We start from the raw sequence: 21,936 nt of genomic DNA on the forward strand, positions 1-21,936 counted from the left end.
AGGAACAAGACAAGGTTGCCCACTCTCACCACTCTTATTCAACATAGTTTTGGAAGTTTTAGCCACAGCAATCAGAGAAGAAAAGGAAATAAAAGGAATCCAAATTGGAAAAGAAGAAGTAAAGCTGTCACTGTTTGCAGATGACATGATACTATACATAGAGAATCCTAAAGATGCTACCAGAAAACTACTAGAGCTAATCAATGAATTTGGTAAAGTTGCCGGATACAAAATTAATGCACAGAAATCTCTGGCATTCCTATATACTAATGATGAAAAATCTGAAACTGAAATCAAGGAAACACTCCCATTTACCATTGCAACAAAAAGAATAAAATATCTAGGAATAAACCTACCTAAGGAGACAAAAGACCTGTATGCAGAAAATTATAAGACACTGATGAAAGAAATTAAAGATGATACAAATAGATGGAGAGATGTACCATGTTCTTGGATTGGAAGAATCAACATTGTGAAAATGACTCTACTACCCAAAGCAATCTACAGATTCAATGCAATCCCTATCAAACTACCACTGGCATTTTTCACAGAACTAGAGCAAAAAATTTCACAATTTGTATGGAAACACAAAAGACCCCGAATAGCCAAAGCAATCTTGAGAATGAAAAATGGAGCTGGAGGAATCAGGCTCCCTGACTTCAGACTATACTACAAAGCTACAGTAATCAAGACAGTATGGTACTGGCACAAAAACAGAAAGATAGATCAATGGAACAGGATAGAAAGCCCAGAGATAAACCCACGGACATATGGTCACCTTATCTTTGATAAAGGAGGCAGGAATGTACAGTGGAGAAAGGACAGTCTCTTCAATAAGTGGTGCTGGGAAAACTGGATAGGGATATGTAAAAGTATGAGATTAGATCACTCCCTAACACCATACACAAAAATAAGCTCAAAATGGATTAAAGACATAAATGTAAGGCCAGACACTATCAAACTCTTAGAGGAAAACATAGGCAGAACACTCTATGACATAAATCACAGCAAGATCCTTTTTGACCCACCTCCTAGAGAAATGGAAATAAAGACAAAAATAAACACATGGGACCTAATGAAACTTCAAAGCTTTTGCACAGCAAAGGAAACCATAAACAAGACCAAAAGACAACCCTCAGAATGGGAGAAAATATTTGCAAATGAAGCAACTGACAAAGGATTAATCTCCAAAATTTATAAGCAGCTCAGGCAGCTCAATAACAAAAAAACAAACAACCCAGTCCAAAAATGGGCAGAAGACCTAAATAGACATTTCTCCACAGAAGATATACAGACTGCCAACAAACACATGAAAGGATGCTCAACATCTTTACTCATTAGAGAAATGCAAATCAAAACTACAATGAGATATCATCTCACACCAGTCAGAATGGCCATCATCAAAAAATCTAGAAACAATAAATGCTGGAGAGGGTGTGGAAAAAAGGGAACACTCTTGCACTGCTGGTGGGAATGTGAATTGGTACAGCCGCTATGGAGAACGGTATGGAGGTTCCTTACAAAACTACAAATAGAACTACCATATGACCCAGCAATCCCACTACTGGGCATATACCCTGAGAAAACCATAATTCAAAAAGAGACATGTACCAAAATGTTCATAGCAGCCCTATTTACAATAGCCCGGAGATGGAAACAACCTAAGTGTCCATCATCGGATGAATGGGTAAAGAAGATGTGGCACATATATACAATGGAATATTACTCAGCCATAAAAAGAAATGAAATTGAGCTATTTGTAATGAGGTGGATGGACCTAGAGTCTGTCATACAGAGTGAAGTAAGTCAGAAAAAGAAAGACAAATACTGTATGCTGACACATATATATGGAATTTAAGAAAAAAAATGTCATGAAGAACATAGGGGTAAGACAGGAATAAAGACACAGACCTACTAGAGAATGGACTTGAGGATATGGGGAGGGGGAAGGGTAAGCTGTGACAAAGTGAAAGAGCGGCATGGACATATATACACTACCAAACGTAAGGTAGATAGCTAGTGGGAAGCAGCCGCAGAGCACAGGGAGATCAGCTCAGTGCTTTGTGACCGCCTGGAGGGGTGGGATAGGGAGGGTGGGAGGGAGATGCAAAAGGGAGGGGATATGGGAACATATGTATATGTATAACTGATTTAATTTGTTATAAAGCAAAAAATAAAAAAAAAAAATTAAAAATTAAAAAAAAAATGTAAAAGGATTAAATGCTCCAACCAAAACACACAGACTGGCTGAATGGATACAAAAACAAGACCCGTATATATGCTGTCTACAAGAGACCCACTTCAGACCTAGAGACACATACAGACTGAAAGTGAGGGGATGGAAAAAGATATTCCATGCAAATGGAAATCAAAAGAAAGCTGGAGTAGCAATTCTCATATCAGACAAAATAGACTTTAAAATAAAGGCTATTACAAGAGACAAAGAAGGACACTACTGAATGTTCAAGGGATCAATCCAAGAAGATGTAACAACTGTAAATATTTATGCACCCAACATAGGAGCACCTCAATACATAAGGCAAATGCTAACAACCATGAAAGGGGAAATCAACAATAACACAATCATAGTAGGGGACTTTAACACCCCACTTTCAACAATGGACAGATCATCCAAATTGAAAATAAATAAGGAAACACAAGTTTTAAATGATACATTAAATAAGATGGACTTAATTGATATTTATAGGACATTCCATTCCAAAACAACAGAATACAGTTTCTTCTCAAGTGCTCATGGAACATTCTCCAGGGTAGATCATATCTTGGGTCACAAATGAAGGCCTGGTAAATTTAAGAAAAGTGAAATCATATCAAGTATCATTTCTGACCAAAATGCTATGAGACTAGATACCAATTACAGGAAAAAAATCTGTAAAAAAATACAAACACATGGAGGCTAAAAAATACACTACTAAATAACCAGGAGATCACTAAAGAAATCAAAGAGGAAATAAAAAAATATCTAGGAAGAAATGACAATGGAAACACAACGACCCAAGACCTATGGGATGCAGCAAAAGCAGTTCTAAAAGGGAAGTTTATAGCAATACAATCCTACCTCAAGAAACAAGAAACATCTCAAACAACCTAACCTTACACCTAAAGCAATTAGAGAAATAAGAACAAAAAAGCTCCAAAGTTAGCAGAAGGAAAGAAATCATAAAGATCAGATCAGAAATAAATGAAAAAGAAATGAAGGACATAATAGCAAAGATCAATAAAACTAAAAGCTGGTTCTTTGAGAAGATAAACAAAATTGATAAACTATTAGCCAGACGCATCAAGAAAAAAGGGAGAAGACTCAAATCAACAGAATTAGAAATGAAAAAGGAGAAGCAACAACTGACACTGCAGAAATACAAAGGATCATGAGAGGTTACTACAAGCAACTATATGCCAATAAAATGGACAACCTGGAAGAAATGGACAAATTCTTAAATAAGCACAACCTTCCGAGACTGAACCAGGAAGATATAGAAAATATAAACAGACCAAACACAAGCACTGAAATTGAGACTGTGATTAAAAATCTTCCAACAAACAAAAGCCCAGGACCAGATGGCTTCACAGGCGAATTCTAGCAAACATTTATAGAAGAGTTAACACCTCTCCATCTCAACTTCTTCCAAAATATAGCAGGGTGAAGAACACTCCAAACTCATTCTACGAGGCCACCGTCACCCTGATAACAAAACCAGATAAAGATGTCACAAAGAAAGAAAACTACAGGCCAATATCACTGATGAACACAGATGCAAGAATCCTCAAGAAAATACTAGCAAACGGAATCCAGCAGCACACTAAAAGGATCATACACCATGATCAACTGGGGTTTATCCCAGGATGCAAGGATTCTTTAATATATGCAAATCAATCAAAGTGATACACCATGTTAACAAACTGAAGGATAAAAACCGTATGATCACCTCAATAGATGCAGAGAAAGCTTTCGACAAAATTCAACACTGATTTATGATAAAAACCCTCCACAAAGTAGGCATAGAGGGAACTTACCTCAACATAATAAAGGCCATATATGACAAACCCACAGCCAACACTGTTCTCAATGGTGAATAACTGAAACCATTTCCACTAAGATCAGGAACAAGACAAGGTTGCCCACTCTCACCACTATTATTCAACATAGTTTTGGAAGTTTTAGCCACAGCAAGCAGAGAAGAAAAAGAAATAAAAGCAATCCAAATCGGAAAAGAAGTAAAGCTGTCACTGTTTGCAGATGACATGATACTATACATAGAAAATCCTAAAGACACTACTAGAAAACTACTAGAGCTAATCAACGAAATTGGTAAAGTAGCAGGATACAAAACGAATGCACAGAAATCTCTTGCATTCCTACACAACAAAGATGAAAAATCTGAAAGAGAAACTATGGAAACACTCCCACTTACCACTGCAACAAAAAGAATAAAATACCTAGGAATAAACCTACCTAAGGAGACAGAAGACCTGTATGCAGAAAACTATAAGACACTGATGAAAGAAATTAAAGATGATACAAACAGATGGAGAGATACACCATGTTCCTGGATTGGAAGAATCAACATTGTGAAAATGACTATACTACCCACAGCAATCTACAGATTCAATGCAATCCCTATCAAACTACCACTGGCATTTTTCACAGAACTAGAGCAAAAAATTTCACAATTTGTATGGAAACACAAAAGACCCTGAATAGCCAAAGCAATCTTCAGAAAGGAAAATGGAGCTGGAGGAATCAGCTTCCCTGACTTCAGACTATACTACAAAGCTACAGTAATCAAGACAGTATGGTACTGGCACAAAAACAGAAATATAGATCAATGGAACAGGATAGAAAGCCCAGAGATAAACCGACACACATATGGTCACCGTATCTTTGATAAAGGAGGCAAGAATACACAATGGAGAAAAGACAGCCTCTTCAATAAGTGGTGCTGGGAAAACTGGACAGCTACATGTAAAAGAATGAAATTAGAACACTCCCTAACACCATACACAAAAATAAACTCAAAATGCATTAGAGACCTAAATGTAAGGCGAGACACTATAAAACTCTTAGAGGAAAACATCAGCAGAACACTCTATGACATAAATCACAGCAAGATCCTTTTTGACCCACCTCCTAGAGAAATGGAAATAAAAACAAAAATAAATAAATGGGACCTAATGAAACTTAAAAGCTTTTGCACAGCAAAGGAAACCATAAACAAGATGAAAAGACAACCCTCAGAATGGGAGAAAATATTTGCAAATGAAGCAACTGACAAAGTATTAATCTCCAAAATTTACAAGCAGCTCATGATTCTCAATATCAAAAAAACAAACAACCTAATCCAAAAAATGGGCAGAAGACCTAAATAGACATTTCTCCAAAGGAGATATACAGATTGTCAACAAACACATGAAAGAATGCTCAACATCACTAATCATCAGAGAAATGCAAATCAAAACTACAATAAGGTATCACCTCACACCAGTCAGAATGGCCATCATCAAAAAATCTACAAACAATAAAGTCTGGAGAGGGTGTGGAATAAGGGAACCCTCTTGCACCGTTGGTGGGAATGTAAATTGATACGGCCACTATGGAGAACAGTATGGAGGTTCCTTGAAAAACTAAAAATAGAACGTTCAGAAGTAAGTCAGAAAGAGAAAAACAAATACTGTATGCTAACACATATATATGGAATCAAAAAGAAATGTTCTGAAGAACCTAGGGGCAGGACAGGAATAAAGACACAGATGTAGAGAATGGACTTGAGGACACGGGGAGGGGGAAGGGTAAGCTGGGACGAAGTAAGAGAGTGGCATGGACATATATACACTATCAAATGTAAAATAGATAGCTAGTGGGAACAGCCGCATAGCACAGGGAGATCAGCTCGGTGCTTTGTGACCATCTAGAGGGGTGGGATAGGGAGAGTGGGAGGGAGACGCAAGAGGGAGGAGATATGGGGATATATGTATATGTACAGCTGATTCACTTTGTTATGAAGCAGAAACTAACACACCATTGTAAAGCAATTATACTGCAATAAAGATGTTTAAAAAAATGTTAAGTATTACTAACTTCTCAGATTGCTGTGAAAATGACATTTATTAAATTGCATAACTTTTAGAATAGTCCATGGCAAAGACTGCTCATAAAAGACAGTGATTGCTATTTATGTCCCCAGTGCTAGGCAGAATGCATTTAAGATTTACCTGTGCTTAAGAAGCAACTGATATGCACTAGTGATAAGTTGAAGGCAACTCAAAGGTGTTAATGGTAACTTGAAGGACACTTGTTCTTCTCTCTGAGCTGGTGCATGGATTGCCTTTTTTCTTGTTTTACCCAGATCTTCTATAATGTGCCAGTTCCTCTATTTTTGAGAATATGCATTTCATTCTTCTCCCCCTGACAAAGCAGCAACTACTTATGTATACGGAATCCAGCAAATTGTTTGACAATACAGTTCTGACACCTTTTGATTACTAGTAATGCCCTTACCCTTGCAGTCCAACTCCTTGGAGAGGGGAAAATTTATAGTAGAACTTCACCTCTCATTTGTTTTCCTTCTAATTACACTGGGGAATAGCATATACTCTTGGGGGTTAGTCTTCATGTATCTGCTAAGCTCAGCAATGACTAACAGCAATAGCTAGTTACTCAAATTTGTTTCAAGTAGGTAATGTAATAAATTGAAAGAGATATGCAATGAGGCATCAGCATTAAATACGCAGAGAGTGCAAAATATTCCCATAAGAAGCACCTTACCAAGTCCTTCTCTGCCACTGCACAGCTCTCAGAACTGTCCAGTCTGATGCAGCACCTCATTTAACACTTACTTAGCTGGCTGTGGTTTGCTTTACTGTTCAATTATGGGAGGGTGGGAAGTGATGGTCTCAAGTACACTTCTGTTAAAATATGTAAGAAATTATTATTACATTCAGAGAAATCCTATCCATTTTGTAACAGGGAAGAGCAAAATCTGACTCCATGTTGGATCCGTTTCTTTTATTTAACCTTTGCTTTTCATTGCTTTTGTTATTATAATCATACATAATGGCTTGCCTCAGGGCACTCTGCCCCTCTGCCTGAATGTTAAACTAAAGTGCCTTTGTTCAGCTCACAGGGAGAAAATCTGACCCTGCCCACCTGTGGATGGCTGCAGAAAAGAGGAAATTAACACATCCCCTCCCCAATACTGGCCAAGCCCAGAGATATTTTGCAAAACGAATGGCCTTTTTACTTAACTTCCTCCCCTCCTCCCCTTCTCTGCTCTATAAAAGAAACTGGCATCCAGACCCCAATAAGATTTTTTTTGCAGACACTAGTCTGCCATCCTCTCAGTCTATCGGCTTTCTGAATAAAGTCACTATTCCTTGCCTCAACACCTTGTCTCCCAATTTATTGCCTTGTTGTGTAGCCAGCAGAGCGAGCTTGAACTCAATAACAATTCTGCATCAGAACTAAAGGTTCTTTTCCAATGTGGCATCCATAAGACACAGTCTGTAAGGTGTGAGGGAAATTTGCACTGGATAAAGTACAGGCAGAATATCAATTTAATAAGAACAATTTAATTTACTAAGAACTCTTATACCTTTTTTTCCCTCCCTAAGTGACCATTTTTTCAGAATGCAATACAGGACAATGCAACATAGTAGCTGTGCCACTTTTCACTTTATGTTAGTCATGTGAGTGATTACTTCATTTAAGTTATGCTCTTACATATATTCCATCTCATCTTATGTATATTCCATGACATTAACATCTCTATTTACCTTTAAATCATCCCATTTGGCCCATCATTAAGTCTAATGAATGTGAGGACAAATGACACTGCAGGAAGCTCTCAGCATCAATTGGGCACTTAGCTCCCATGCTTAGGCTGAGCTGAATTGGTTGTAGACCAGATTTGCCCATAATGAGAGCCCAAGGGATTGAAAAGCCAGCAAAGGGCTTTCTCTTCCCACACAATGTAGGGCCCTAGTACCCCGGGGCTCACTAACATTTACAGGCTGTGTGACCTTGCCAAGTTACTTAACAAATGTGGCAGAGTCAGGTTGGCCATTCACTGAACCCATATCCTCTTCCTCCTGTGCCTATAGCTAGACTACATTTCCCAGCCAGCCTTGCAGTTACAGACCCTAATAGGATATGAACAAAAGCGATACATGCCACCTCCATTACTGCCTCCTATAAAAACCTCTCATGTGCATCCCTCCATGCCTTTCTCCTACTGCCAGTGTGATACATGTGAGACTACAATCTTGCAACTCAGATGTTAGGGGTGGGAGAGCCATGAGATAGAATGAGGCTGAGTTCTTGATCCTCTACGGGAGGAGAGCCATCTGCGGATGACCAAGCTTGTCTGGGACTTTACGTTAGGAACAAAGTAGATATATTATTGTATTTGTTTGTTACAGTATGTAGCGTTACCTTAACTAGTAAAACTTCTCTAAGCCCCAGCTTCCTCAGCTATAAAATGGGGATAGTCACTGTGCCTTCTTCATAGGGTTTTTGTGAGGACCAAGTGAACTAATGCATATGTGCTCAACATACATGAAGGGTGAGGATGTTGACTGAATTAACCACTATGTGCCTCATATTTCTCATGTGTAAAAACAGGTACAGTAAAACCCACCACTCATGGTTCTGTAAGAGTTAGAAATCACACACACATACGTAGGCATGCACACATAATAAGGCATGGAACTTGACACCTATTTGTCACTCATTAAATAAATGCTTTTATTGTTACCTCTATAGAAATATAAACACTTACAATTTAGGAATCTTTCTACAATAAACTTTCAATGGTTATAGTTTGATATAGTGTAAACAAGTGTCCTGGATATGAATTTAGTGATGAAGTGACACTGAAGTAACTTTGATCCTCATGAACCCATGGGTACATCATGTAAAAAATCATTTTCTATTTAACTGGAAAGACAAAGCAGGGAGATCTCTTCCAGAAATCAGGATGATTGGTTTTTAAATCAGAGAAAATTAATTAAAATTTTAAATTAGAGAAACTTCTGAAGTGTGAAAACAGCTATCCTCATTAGGACATTCTGGAAAATGTAAAAGGTTCTCTATCCTCTGACCTGTAGGATTTATGTTGTCAGAGAACAAGCATTAAATAGATGGGGAGATGTATTTATGGTGTCCCCCTTTGCAATTTGCAAAATGATGATGATAAAACCAATTAACTTACGACTTTGATGCTTTTTATAAAGCTAGAGAGGCTGAAAAGGATGGAAAAAGTTGCTTCCCTCAATAAGGCTGGGAGGGAGGAGGAGGAGTTCCATCATTTGGGGTCTGAATAGGTGTGAGTCATGGAAAAAATGTGATGTCACAAATTTTCTATCAATAAAAACACACACATAAAACAAAAAAAGCCAAGTACTTTTGAGTCTCAATGAACAATTCTAGTGCTTACCTCATAACAATGTACAGATCCAACAAAAACTTTTCCAATATCCAGCAACTCAAAGTTGAAGTGAATCTTTGGTCCCATTCCTTCCCCTTTGATTCGGAGAGGCAGACGGATCTCTCGGCCTATAAAAACAATTCAGACTTTATTACCCTCAGTGACGCTTTATTACCCCAGATTACCCACAACCTCTTATTAATGTAAGCAGTCAAGATTATTGCAACAACTCCCTACAATGGACTGAGGGAGTGTAATTTAACCAATGCTGAAGATTTAGCTTACCTTTAAGAAACAAGAATACTCAACTTTAGGGGAAAGCTTATATTGCAATCTAGGCTGACATTTTAGCAGGAAAAAACAATTTAAAAAATTTAACCCAATCTTAACTGTATCCTTAAGTTTTTTATAAAGGAAAATAATTTCTCTAAATCAGAGAAGAATGACATAAGATGAGCGCTGCCACGGGGCTCCAAGAGACCTTGTTCACACTGATCTTTCCTAGATTTAGGAAGAGCCAGGGCATTAAGGGATCTGAGTCTAGGAGTCTTACCTGACCCTCACTTTGCAGCTTCTTTCATACAGAGGAAATGGAATCCACTAAACAGTATCCTTTACTACACAGCCACAATGCACCCAGGGTCAATACAGAGCACAAGCCTTTAAAGTACTGACTGCTTTTGTTTCCCTTTTAAAATGGGGTATGTATCTGCATCTGATAATACATGATCATTATAAAAATATTGAAAGTAGAAATTTTATCATAATTCCACCACCCAAAGATAACTACTGTTAGCATTTTGGTACCAATCCTTCCACATTTAATCATATTTAAGAATTGTTAATGTAAATGAGAGCATATGCTATAAATTATATTTAGCCTGCTTTTTTTCACTTAACAATACATCTGGAACATTTTTACGTATCATCACCTAAAGATGTAGTAAATATTTTTAACCAGTCTTCTTATTGGATATTTAAGTGGCTTCCAAATTTTCATTACAACAAATTACAATGTAATTAATATCCTTTAATACATTTATGATCAATTTTCCTATGTTTTCTTTAAGCACTTTGAAGATACCATTCTATTGTTTCTTGTCTTCCACCATTTCTGTTGAGAGCTCAGTTTATAGTCTTATTGCTCATTTGAGATAATACGTCTTTTCCTCTGACTGGGTTAAGATTTTCCTTTTGTCTTTGTTTTTCAGCAGTTTTACTATAATGTTCCCAAGTGTGGTTTGCATTTATCCTTCTTGGGGTTTATTGCACTTTTTGAATCTGTGGATGATGTATTTCATTAAATTTGGAAATTTTTTTAGTCATTATTTCTTCAAATATTGCTTATGCTCAATTTTCCCATTTATATATATATATATGTGTGTGTGTGTGTGTATATACACACACACACATATATATATGAGCTTTTTACCACATTCCACTTAGTTCTTATGTTCTTTTCTGTTTTTTGTCCCTATATGCTTTAGTGTGGCTATTTTCTTTGATTTATCTAATTTCCAGTTTACAAAATCTACCTCTAGGCATACTTAACAGGCTATTAAATTCATCTACTGAGTTCTTAATTTGTCATCATAACTTTTCCATGCTAGACTTCCTATTGGATTTTTTTGTAGTTTCCAGGTCTCTGCTCAATATTATCTTTAGTAAGAACATTTAAAAAAATCTGTGTCTGGAAATTCTATCACCTGGCTCTCTATGGGTTTGTTCCTATTGTTTATCTTGGTGTTCTATCAGACTGTGTTACCTCCTCATATACTTGGTTATTTCTGATTTGAGTGCTGATCAGTGTATATAAAAAACTGTAGATTTAATTTGAAACACTAAGATGTTATCTGCTTCCAGGTTCTGGCTGGTGACTAGGGGATATTAGTGATCCCAGATAACCTAATCTAACCACTGGCAGTAAGATTCTGTGAAGGAATTAAGCCCTGCAGCAAATCACTGGAGTGACTATTTTCTCAATTCTCCCAAGAAGGGTGTGTAGCTAGTACTATCCTACATATAGAAGAGAAGTGAATTTCTCATATATAAGAGATACCTTAGAACATTAGGGATCAAATACTTTTGGAACCCCAGTGGAGAACTGTCTTAATCAAATCTATGTTTGAAAAATGATCCAAAGCTGAGCTCTAGTTCTTATAAGGACTTACTTTTAGTCTTATTTCTAGTCCCCACTTTACTGGGTCCCACCCTCAAGCATGGGGGATTTCTAGGGCCCTTTCTCCTTGGGCATCCCATGAACTCCTATGTTTTCTTCCTTAACTCTGCTTAATTTTTCAGTCTCTGCAGTATCTCCCCAAAAGTCAGTGTCACTAAGGATAAAGAGGCCCCCCAAATCTGATTGTTTAGGTTTCTTTCTTCTCCTGGATCTTGGCCCCCAAAATTTCTTCACTGTCCTGGCAGCTCTCTTTTGCTTTCTAACAAGTTTAAAAAATATATTTTGTCTTGTTCTTTTATTCTTTTATTTGCTCTGTGTGTGTGTGTGTTTGTGTATGCGAGGGGGAGAGAGAGAGAGAGAGAGAGAGAAAGAGAGAGAGAGAGAGAGAGAGAGAGAGAGAAAGAGAGAGAGAGAGAAAGGGAGTTAAATTACCCAGCCCACCACTATAGGAAGTAGAATGCCAGAACAAAAGGATACACATTTGACAGTTTGACAGCTATGGCCATATTGTCCTTTAGAATGGTTGTACTAATTTACACAAAAACATCAACAGTTTTAATGGTTTCTGTCTTTCCATGTTCTCCCTCAAAAATCAACACTCGAAAATATTTGATAATTTAATAGGTTTTCCTTAAATTTGCACCACTAAAATTTCAAGTTATTTAGGGGAAAATTATGTATTTGCTCTGTGTGTAACATTTTGGACATTCAAAATTATTTTGATGCTCTGTTAGATGTAATTTTCAGTATTAGAGCAAATACACTTTGAACAACCAAGTGATATTATTGGTTGTTATTAATAATATTAATTTATTATCATAATAATGCCTTGTGACATTTTATGTTCCACTGTCTTCTATTGTTATTCAGTGTCTGTATCTTTAATGCTTCCTCTCCATGACTGTCCTTTTAAAGACAAGAATACTTGTCTCTGGGTCCCCTCTAGTGTTTGGCAACACAGTGGTCATTAGGCAAGTATTGCTTTGATTACAAGAAACAAGAGCAATCTTAGCAATATTTGGAACAGCTCATTTATTCAAAGGGTTCTCCCAATCCATGTGATCCCTGGAAAAGAAGTTCCTCTAAAGTTCCTCTAAAGATCAGTGTTGGTTTGACAACACTCTAGAGCATCAGTAAAATTCTCAGAGAGCCCAAACCTTATCACCCTACTCCATTATTTTAGAGTTTTAATCTTCAAACCTGTTTTGAAGGCAATGATTTGTATTCCTTGGTCAAGAGAAAAGTATTTTGACAGAGATCCAACTTTCAGAACGGCAAAGAAAGAGAACTGCAAATACATTGTGGAATAAACTGCAAGACTATTTATAACTGTCAGACTTAAAGCTTTCCCAATCTGTTATCTTGACTGCCTTTCTTAATTTAAAAAAAAAGAGAAAAGGAGATGTGTTGTACAAAAGCAGTGAGCCAATGTTTCTTTGGGACTTATTAATTACTTCAAAGGAAACTTCCTTATTTGTAGCTAGCCATTTCCCTAACCCAGGACAGAATAGGAGTAAAGTAATACCCAGGCTTGTGTTTGTAAGAGTTAGTCTATATTTTAGTGTTACATTACAAATGCTAAGTTTCCACAAGATTTTTTAAGCAGGGATTTTGGCAAAAGGCAGCAAGATGAACAAGCTTGAAAGAACTAGTAAGCTCTAAGGTCAGATTCCTTATTAGAAGAGCAAAATATTAAAATGTTTTTAAAATAGGGAAGCTTCTCATCTATGATTACAGTGTCCTGGTTTCACACATGAGAAGCAGGGAGATGTATTATAGAACCCCTTTCACAGCCCTAAAATCTGTGAATGCAATAGATTATATTGCATTAAATACCAGAAAATGTAACCATGGGCTTTCAAAAATTTGCCATCTAAGATTTATATATTAGATGTTCAATATGATACTTGAGCTCCATTCCTGTGCAGTAAGACAAGAAAAAGGGGGGGATGTATAAATAGGAAGAACAAATGGTCATAATTCACAGATTTTATCACTACCAACCTGAAAAATCCTAAAGAACCTATAAATATTTTTTTAATTAATAAGATAAAGAATGATGGTTACCAAATACCAAAGTCAACTGCATTTCTATACACAGCAAGAGTCAAAAAATTAATTTTCAAGATATTAATTTTACAATAGCAACAACAATATAAAGTACCTAGAAATAAATCTAACAAAATATACTTAAGACTTCCAAGGAACAAATTGTAAGACTTTACCGAAAGATATTAGGAAAGATCTAAATAAATGGAGAACTAGGTTATGTTCTTGAAATGGGAGACTCAATATTATAAAATTGTCAATTTTCCTCCAACTGAACTATATAATTTTAATGCTCTACTAAACAAAATGCCAGCAGGTAAAATTTGGAGGAATTTGATGGTTCATTATAAAATTTAAGTGTAAAATCAAAGGGCCAGTAACAACCAAGACGTTACTAAAGAAAAATAAATTGAGGGGACTTGCCCTTTCATATATTAAAGTCTGTTGTAAATCTATTGTAATTAACATAGTGTGGTATTGGGGCAGAAAGTGCAAAGTGACTAAGGAAACAGAATACAGAACTCAGAATAAATGCACACATATGCAAATTTGACTTTTGACAGAGCAGGTGTTGAAAATCAGTATGGAAAAGTGGACCACACACTATAAAGAGCTAAAACAACTGGGCATCCACATAGGATCTGTGGTAGGCTGAATAATGGCCCACAAAGATATCCATGTCCTAATTCCTGTAACCTATAAGTATTATTTGATATGGCAAAAAAGGTGAATATTATGTGACAAAAGATGTGATTAAGTTAAGAATTTTTAGTTGGGGATATTATGCTGGATTATCTTGATTACCGTAGCTTAAAGTTGTCTTGAAATCAGGTCATAGTAGTCTTCCAATTTTATTCTTCTATTCCAAAGTTGTTATTCTAAATTCTTTACATTTCCATAGGAATTTTAGAATGAGCTTGTCAATTTCTACCAAGAAAAAGCTGTTTGGATTTTTATTTGAATTGCATTGAATCTATAGATGAATTTTGGGGGAAAATGACATCTTAATACTTAATTTACCCACCTATTAACAAGGTACAGTTCTCCATTTATTTAGGTTTTTAATTTCTCTCAGCAATGTTTTATAGTCTTCAGTGTACAGGTCTTCCACATCTTTTGTCAAATTTATCTTTAAGTAGTTCATATTTCTTAATGCTATTGTATTATAAGTAATATTGCTTTTTAAAAATTCAATTTCCATTGTTCATTGTCTAGAAACACAATTGATTTCTCTCTATATAAATCTTGTAACCTGCAACCTTGTTACACACTTAATTTTCAGTCCTTGTTAAAATATTCTTTAGCACTATCTCCACAGATTTTAATTCAAAAAACAGAGATGAAACCCAAGAACCTACATTTTTAATGAGCAGCCAGAGTGACTCTACGCAGATTCTCTAAGGATATTACCTCAAGAAAGATATGAACACTGTTAACTACATTAACTTCTGACAACAGGGCAGGGTAAGCTGACTCAGCACATCCTTCCACTTCAAATACAAAAAAAATTATTAAAAGTATGACAAACATATAGTTTTAATACTTATCGAAGCCCAAAAGAAAGAAAGGAAAATACCAGGTGCTAGAAATAAAAAGGGAACTCAGAGATTTTTAAAGTACATACAGCCTTATGGTCTAAAGGCTTCAGTTTAAACACTCTCACAGAAATAGGGCATATGGCTTTGTTCCTATCTGGGAATGTGGAACTGAACTTAGATCCCTGCATAAATCTAGGACCTTGGAAAGGATGCCTCTTTCCAAAAAGGAAACTAGAAAAATTCTACCTATTGGTCTAAGGGAGCAGTGATGAAGCTTGTCCTCTACCTTGTGATCTGAATAGGGGAAAAAGGCTCCTATGAGAAATCAAAGTCCCATGTATAGGTATGGGATCCAAATTTATATTACATTATAGGTGAAAGAATCAGAAGGTGTGAAAATAAAAGTTGTAAAGTCTTGAAGAAATAAAAAATTGTTCTGAAGGAACACCTCCATGATCCAGTACCCATACTGTCTTAGTCTGTTTGGGTTGCTGTAATAAAATACCACAGACTGGGTGGCTTAAACAACAAACATTTATTTCTCACAGTTCTGGAGGCCGGGAAGTCCAAGATCAAGGTGCTGGCAGATTCAATGTCTGGTGAGAGCCCTCTTCCGGCTTCACAGATGCTGTCTTCTTACTCATGTGGAAGAACGGGCAATGGAGCTTTCCGGGGTCTCTTTTATAAAGGGCACTAACCACATTCATGAAGGCTCTGACCTCTACCTAATCACCTCCAAAGTTTCCACCTCCAAATACCATCACATCGAGTATTATGTTTCAAAACATGAATTTTGGGGCAAGGGGGCAGGGACACAAACATTCATTCCATAGCACATGCTGAAGATGAGCTAACAACACAAACATTTCAAGCCATCTGAAGAATCAACTCAATATGAGGAAAATCAGTGGTTACTGAAAACATGCAAATTAGTACCCCAAGAGTTTGAGATAATAGAAAAGTCTTAAATAAACTCTAACATAGCATTCTCCAAATCTTTAAAGAGGTAAATGAAGAAAGAGAAACCATTTGAATGAGACAAAAATGAAAGTATTAAAACCAAATAGAACTTCTAAAACTGAAAAATCAAGTTGATGAAATAAAAACTGAATAGATAAATACACCAGAGTAGAAATAGCTGAAGAAACAATTAGTCAACTAGAAGAAAGATCTTGGGGAAAAAAGCCAGAATGTATCATACAGAGACGAAGAAATCAAAAATATAAAGGAGATATATATATATATATATATATATATACACTACCAAACGTAAGGTAGATAGCTAGTGGGAAGCAGCCGCATAGCACAGGGAGATCAGCTCGGTGCTTTGTGACCGCCTGGAGGGGTGGGATAGGGAGGGTGGGAGGGAGATGCAAAAGGGAGGGGATATGGGAACATATGTATATGTATAACTGATTAAATTTGTTATAAAGCAAAAAATAAATAAAAAATAAAGAGTAATTAAAAAATATATATATATAAAGGAGAAGTTAAAAGACTCTGCAATTCCATGGGAAAGACATATATCTAAAAGAATTTACAGAAGGAAAAAACTGAGATAATGAGATGAAAACAACACTGAAGAGATAATTGCTGAGAATTTTCCAGAATTGATGAAAGGTTCTTAAATTAAAGAAGCATATCAAGTAGGATAAAGGCAAATCCATCTCAGTGAAACTGCAGAACACCAAAGCATAAAGTAATTCTTAATATCAATCTGACAGAAAGACAGATAACCTAAAGAAATTAAAATTAGACTGCAGTAGATTTCTCATCTCAACAATTCAGTCCATTGTTCATGCTATGAGGAAGCAAGCAGCCACGTGGAGAGGCCACTGATAGGTTCCAGCAAACAGAACCTGGTGAGGTCCCTGCCAACAGTCAGGATCAAGTGCCAGATATATAGGTGGATGAGCTAAAAAATGAAATCAGCTTCTACCTTCAAGCGTGTCCAGCTGTCTTCATGTGGAGCAAAGAGAGCTGTCCTTGCTGAATCCTGAATCACAGATCTGTGTGCAAAATAAGTGATTGCTAGTTGTTTGAAGCCACTAAATTAAGGATGTTTTGTTATGCATCAAAAGATAAATAGAACAAAGTGACTTAAGCAAATTAGGGCTTTTATTTTGCTCACAGAGGACACTGGGAAATAAGGATTTGGGGGAGGGTAGGATTTAGGGGATTAGGACATGCTGCTGTTGCTGCTGCTGCTGATGGTATGGTTGAAAAGAAAAATAAATATTTATTTGATGGCTACTTTCTCTTCATGTTCATAAACCATACATACAACTATATTTTACTATAAGTTTTAATGTTTTAATATATGGTGGAGCTAGTCCTCCCACATTATTCTTGTTGAATTTTCTAGGCAACCCTACTTCATTTATTTCTTCCGTAAGAATTTTAGAATCAACCCAATTAAAAAAAACAACCTTACTGATATTACCATTGGGATCACATTGCATTTACAGGGAGAACTGCCCTATTTATAATGTTGATTTTCCTGACCAAAAACATGGGCGTTTCTATTTGTTCAAGTTTTCCTAAATTGGGGTATGTATAAAAGACATTGGTATATAATTCCCTGTATTTTTCTTTGTTTGAAATATTTGATAACTAAAAATGTAATTTAAAGTAAATGTAATCTAAAGTAGTTGATCAAGAAAATAATTTCTCATTCATAGGACTAAGATACTTTATATTATCAGGTTGCAATCTGATGAGTTTTGAGAAGGACAGCTTACAAATATGTAGAGTATTACTCACTTATTACTCTGAAAATCCAAAAATGTTTTTAATGATTGGGGTGATTTAGCTTTTCCTTTCCTAAATCTCCATTCTTTAGTTTAATTAGGATTAAAAATTAAGCCTAAAGGATAAGGTTTAAGATTAAGGATAAAATCAAAAGCCTCAAATTGTGCTAAAAATTCAGATGTTTCTCTTATGATGCACAGAATGAAAATGGACAATAAGGTTCATCTTAATTGGGTCTTTAAAGGAAGCGGGTATGTCTGGAGTCATTTCCAACATGCTGCTTTTCTGCATTTGACTCTGAAGCACCCATTAACGAGGTTATCTAGCAATATATTTCACAATTAAAATCAGAAAGTGTTACTTCCTTTGAAGTTCCCATATGGTGATCCAAACCAAATATGTGTAGTTTCCCTTTGAGTTTTTTTTTTTAAAAGGCAATCTTCATGATTAAATTAGGTATTTACACATTCCGTTGACAAGTCAAGATACATGAAAGAGCAGTTTTGAGACCTGGATCAAACTATCAGCAAGTTTTTATAAATATCTAACATACAGGTTTATCTACTTCTAAGAAAATATGAAAATTTTAAATGAAGAAAAAAAATTCAGTTTCAGATTAACTGAAAAGATTTTAATGATGTTGTATTTGCCATATGCATGTCTGAGCAGATCACTCCCCTGCTTAGAGCCCTTCAGTGATTCCTTACTCACTCTGGATGAAGTCCAAGGTTCTTAGTCGGGCAGTCAAGGGCAGCCCTCCAAGAACTGGTTCCCACCTACTACACCAGCCTCCAGCTTCATTTCCTGCCCCCGCCTGTCCCCTCCCAAGTTTCTCTGTCTCTCTCTGTTTCACACCCCAGGAACTTGCAGTTATTTGTCATTTCATGCTCATGGTATATTTTTACATAGTGTTTCTCTATGTGTTTTCACAAGTGTTTCCCTGCTTCTCATGCCCAGCCCCTCCTTTTTTTCACTTGACTAACATATATTTCAAGACTGAGCTGTGTGTCCTGTATTCTTTTCAACTATTATCATTCATTCACTGTATGGCATTACATAACTTTTGATTTATGTGTCACTTTCCCCCCACTCAATTCTATGCCTTTCTGAGGGCAGGAACTGTGTTTCTGTGCATCTCTGTACTCATGGTGCCTAGATATAAAAGCTTTCAAAAGAAGAAAAGGTTGTAGTTGGAGATGTGGGTTAAATTTCATGCATCCCAAGTGGCCTCCCCAAAACCAATTACACTGGCCCTCCCTGCTACTTCCTGTCTCTGAACATACATTCACACAATGGAACACTATACAACAATGAAAATGAAATGCAACTAGAGCTACAAGCAACAACATGGATGAGACATGCAGATTGATTCCAATTATGTACATTCCAAAGGCAGGCAGTACTAAATTGTAATGTTTAGTTATACACACATGGGAGTATAAACTATAAATAAAAGCAAGGAAATAATAATCATGAAGGACAGAATGGTGATTATCTCAGGGAGAGGTTGGGGTGAAGGGAGTGTGATTGGGAAGGAATACACAGGGGGGCTTATTGAGGCTGGAAATATTCTATTATTGATCTTGGTGGCAATTACATCATGCTTGCCTATAATTATTTGTTATACTGTACATGTGTGTGTATTAGTTCCCTATTGCTGCTAGAACAAATTACTACAAATGTAGTGGCTTAATATACAAACTTACTGTCTTAAAAGTTCTAGAGGTCCAAATACAAAATGGGTCTCACTGGGCTAAAATCAAGGTGTTGGCAGGGCTGCGTTCCTTTCTGGATGGTCTAGGAGAAAATCCATTTTCTTACCTTTTCCTTTCCTAGAGGCTGCTTGAATTCTTTGGCCCTCTAGCTTCAAAGCCAGAAATGGCTGGTAGAGTCTTTCTCATAGGGCATCATTCCGACACTGAGACCGATCCTTCTGCCTCCCTCTTGAACATTTAAGGACCCTTGTGATTATTACTGAGCCACCCAGGACATTGTCCTTATCTTAAGGTAAGCTCACTAGTAACCTAAATTCCATTTTCTGCCCTAATTCCCCTTTGCCATGCAATGTAACATATCCACAGTAACATATCCACAGATGCTGGGGACATGGACATCCTGGGGAGGCAATTACTCTGCCTACCATAGCACACGTTATGTACATTTCTGAATCTGTGTTCTATTTCTCAGTGACAAAAGGTAAGAAGTCAAATTGTGGTATGTAAATACAAAGAATTCCTATACAACCATGAAAAAGAGTGGCCCCTTTTTTTTTTTTTTTGCGGAACGCGGGCCTCTCACTGCTGTGGCCTCTCCCGCTGCGGAGCACAGGCTCCGGACGAGCAGGCTCAGCGGCCATGGCTCACGGGCCTAGCCGCTCCATGGCATGTGGGATCCTCCTGGACCGGGGCACGAACCCGTGTCTCCTGCATCGGCAGGCGGACTCTCAACCACTGCGCCACCAGGGAAGCCCGGCCCCTTTTTATTTAGCGTTTTGGAATAATCTCTAAGAAATATTTAAAAAGCAGTGTTAGAACTACTGTGTAAAGTATGCTGTCATTTATGTAAAAAGGTATGAGGAAAAGAATATCTATATGTATTTGCTTTTATATGCTCAAAGCATATAGGAAAACAAAAGCAAAGTAAAACAAAATGAGGGAAGGAGCTTTTCTATTTGCCTAAGAAGTATTTCCTAGTGGCCTAAAACCAGGAGGTTTTACCAACCTTTGAAGATAATAGTAAGCCCTTGAAAAGACACAGAATTGCACAGAATTTACAGGGAAGACAATATGGAATTACTTTGTAAACAAAACCCTTCCCTGGCAATCGTATCTTTTAATAAACCACTATCAGTTTACCCAGGATGTGAATTCTGTGGCAGAATTCAGAACTGCAAAGGAAACAATAGATAAATGCAATTAGTTATGTAATGTTTGGGAACCTCCTGGAGAGCAGCCAGCCCCCTGGAATATGGCCATCCCAGGGGAGCCATTGTTGGGAGGGAGGTCCCAGCACCTGTGATGTGGGGGCCACTGGACCATTTCCAGCCTATGTCTGAACACTGATATACCAACATTTCCTCCAGATCCATTAAGAAGTCTGGGGAAGGGGCTTCCCTGGTGGCACAGTGGTTAAGAATCTGCCTGCCAGTGCAGGGGACACAGGTTTGAGCCCTGGTCCAGGAAAATCCCACATGCCATGGAGCAATTAAGCCCATGCACCACAACTACTGAGGCTGCGCTCTAGAGCCTGTGAGCCACAACTACTGAGCCCATGTACCACAACTACTGAAGCCCGCACGCCTAGAGCCCGTGCTCCGCAATAAGAGAAGCCACCGCAATGAGAAGCCTGCGCACAGCAACGAAGAGTAGCCCCCGCTCACCTCAGCTAGAGAAAGCCCGCACACAGCAACGAAGACCCAACACAGCCAAAAATAAATATAAATAAAATAAATATAAATAAAATAAATAAATTTATTAAAAAAAAAAAAAAAGAAGAAGTCCGGGGTAGATGATGCTGGTCTGAAGTGTGAAAACAGACCTGTCAATCCAGAAACTCCTAGTCCATTCTTCATTCATTCTAGGGCCATCTTGAGAATCTAGCACCCATGGGCAAGGGAGAGAGCAGATCAAACTAGGATTCATTCACTCATTCATTTTTTTCATTTATTTGCTCATTCACTTAATCAGTATTTATTGAATGGCTTTATCTTCCTAGTGCTAACAGCTTAAGACACAGAGTATGATTTCAACATATAAATTTTTAAAACAGGTAAAACTACACTATTTTGCTTAGGGATGAATACATAGGTGGCAAAATTATATATGAAAACAAGAAAATGACTATCATAAAAGTCAAGGTGATGGTTACAGCCAGGGAAGGTGCAGGAAATATCATCAGGAAGGGATACACACCTGGGGTGGGTGGAGGGTGGCAGAGTCTTGGGTTAAGCAGCCCCCTGTAGACTGCCTGACCCCTT

General features: G+C 37.1%; 1 protein-coding gene across 1 annotated transcript in view; it reads right to left on the bottom strand.

Moving 5' to 3' along the window:
* Positions 1–21,936, bottom strand: part of HYDIN (HYDIN axonemal central pair apparatus protein) — a 448,650-nt gene that overhangs the window by 253,318 nt on the left and 173,396 nt on the right. The window contains exon 12 of the mRNA XM_081216141.1: positions 9,453–9,571. Coding sequence (XP_081072267.1) covers positions 9,453–9,571 — 119 coding nt within the window. The remainder of the gene's footprint in view (positions 1–9,452; positions 9,572–21,936) is intronic.

The sequence above is a fragment of the Mesoplodon bidens genome (assembly GCF_964165515.1).
Source record: "Mesoplodon bidens genome assembly, chromosome: 18".
Classification (NCBI taxonomy): domain Eukaryota; kingdom Metazoa; phylum Chordata; class Mammalia; order Artiodactyla; family Ziphiidae; genus Mesoplodon; species Mesoplodon bidens.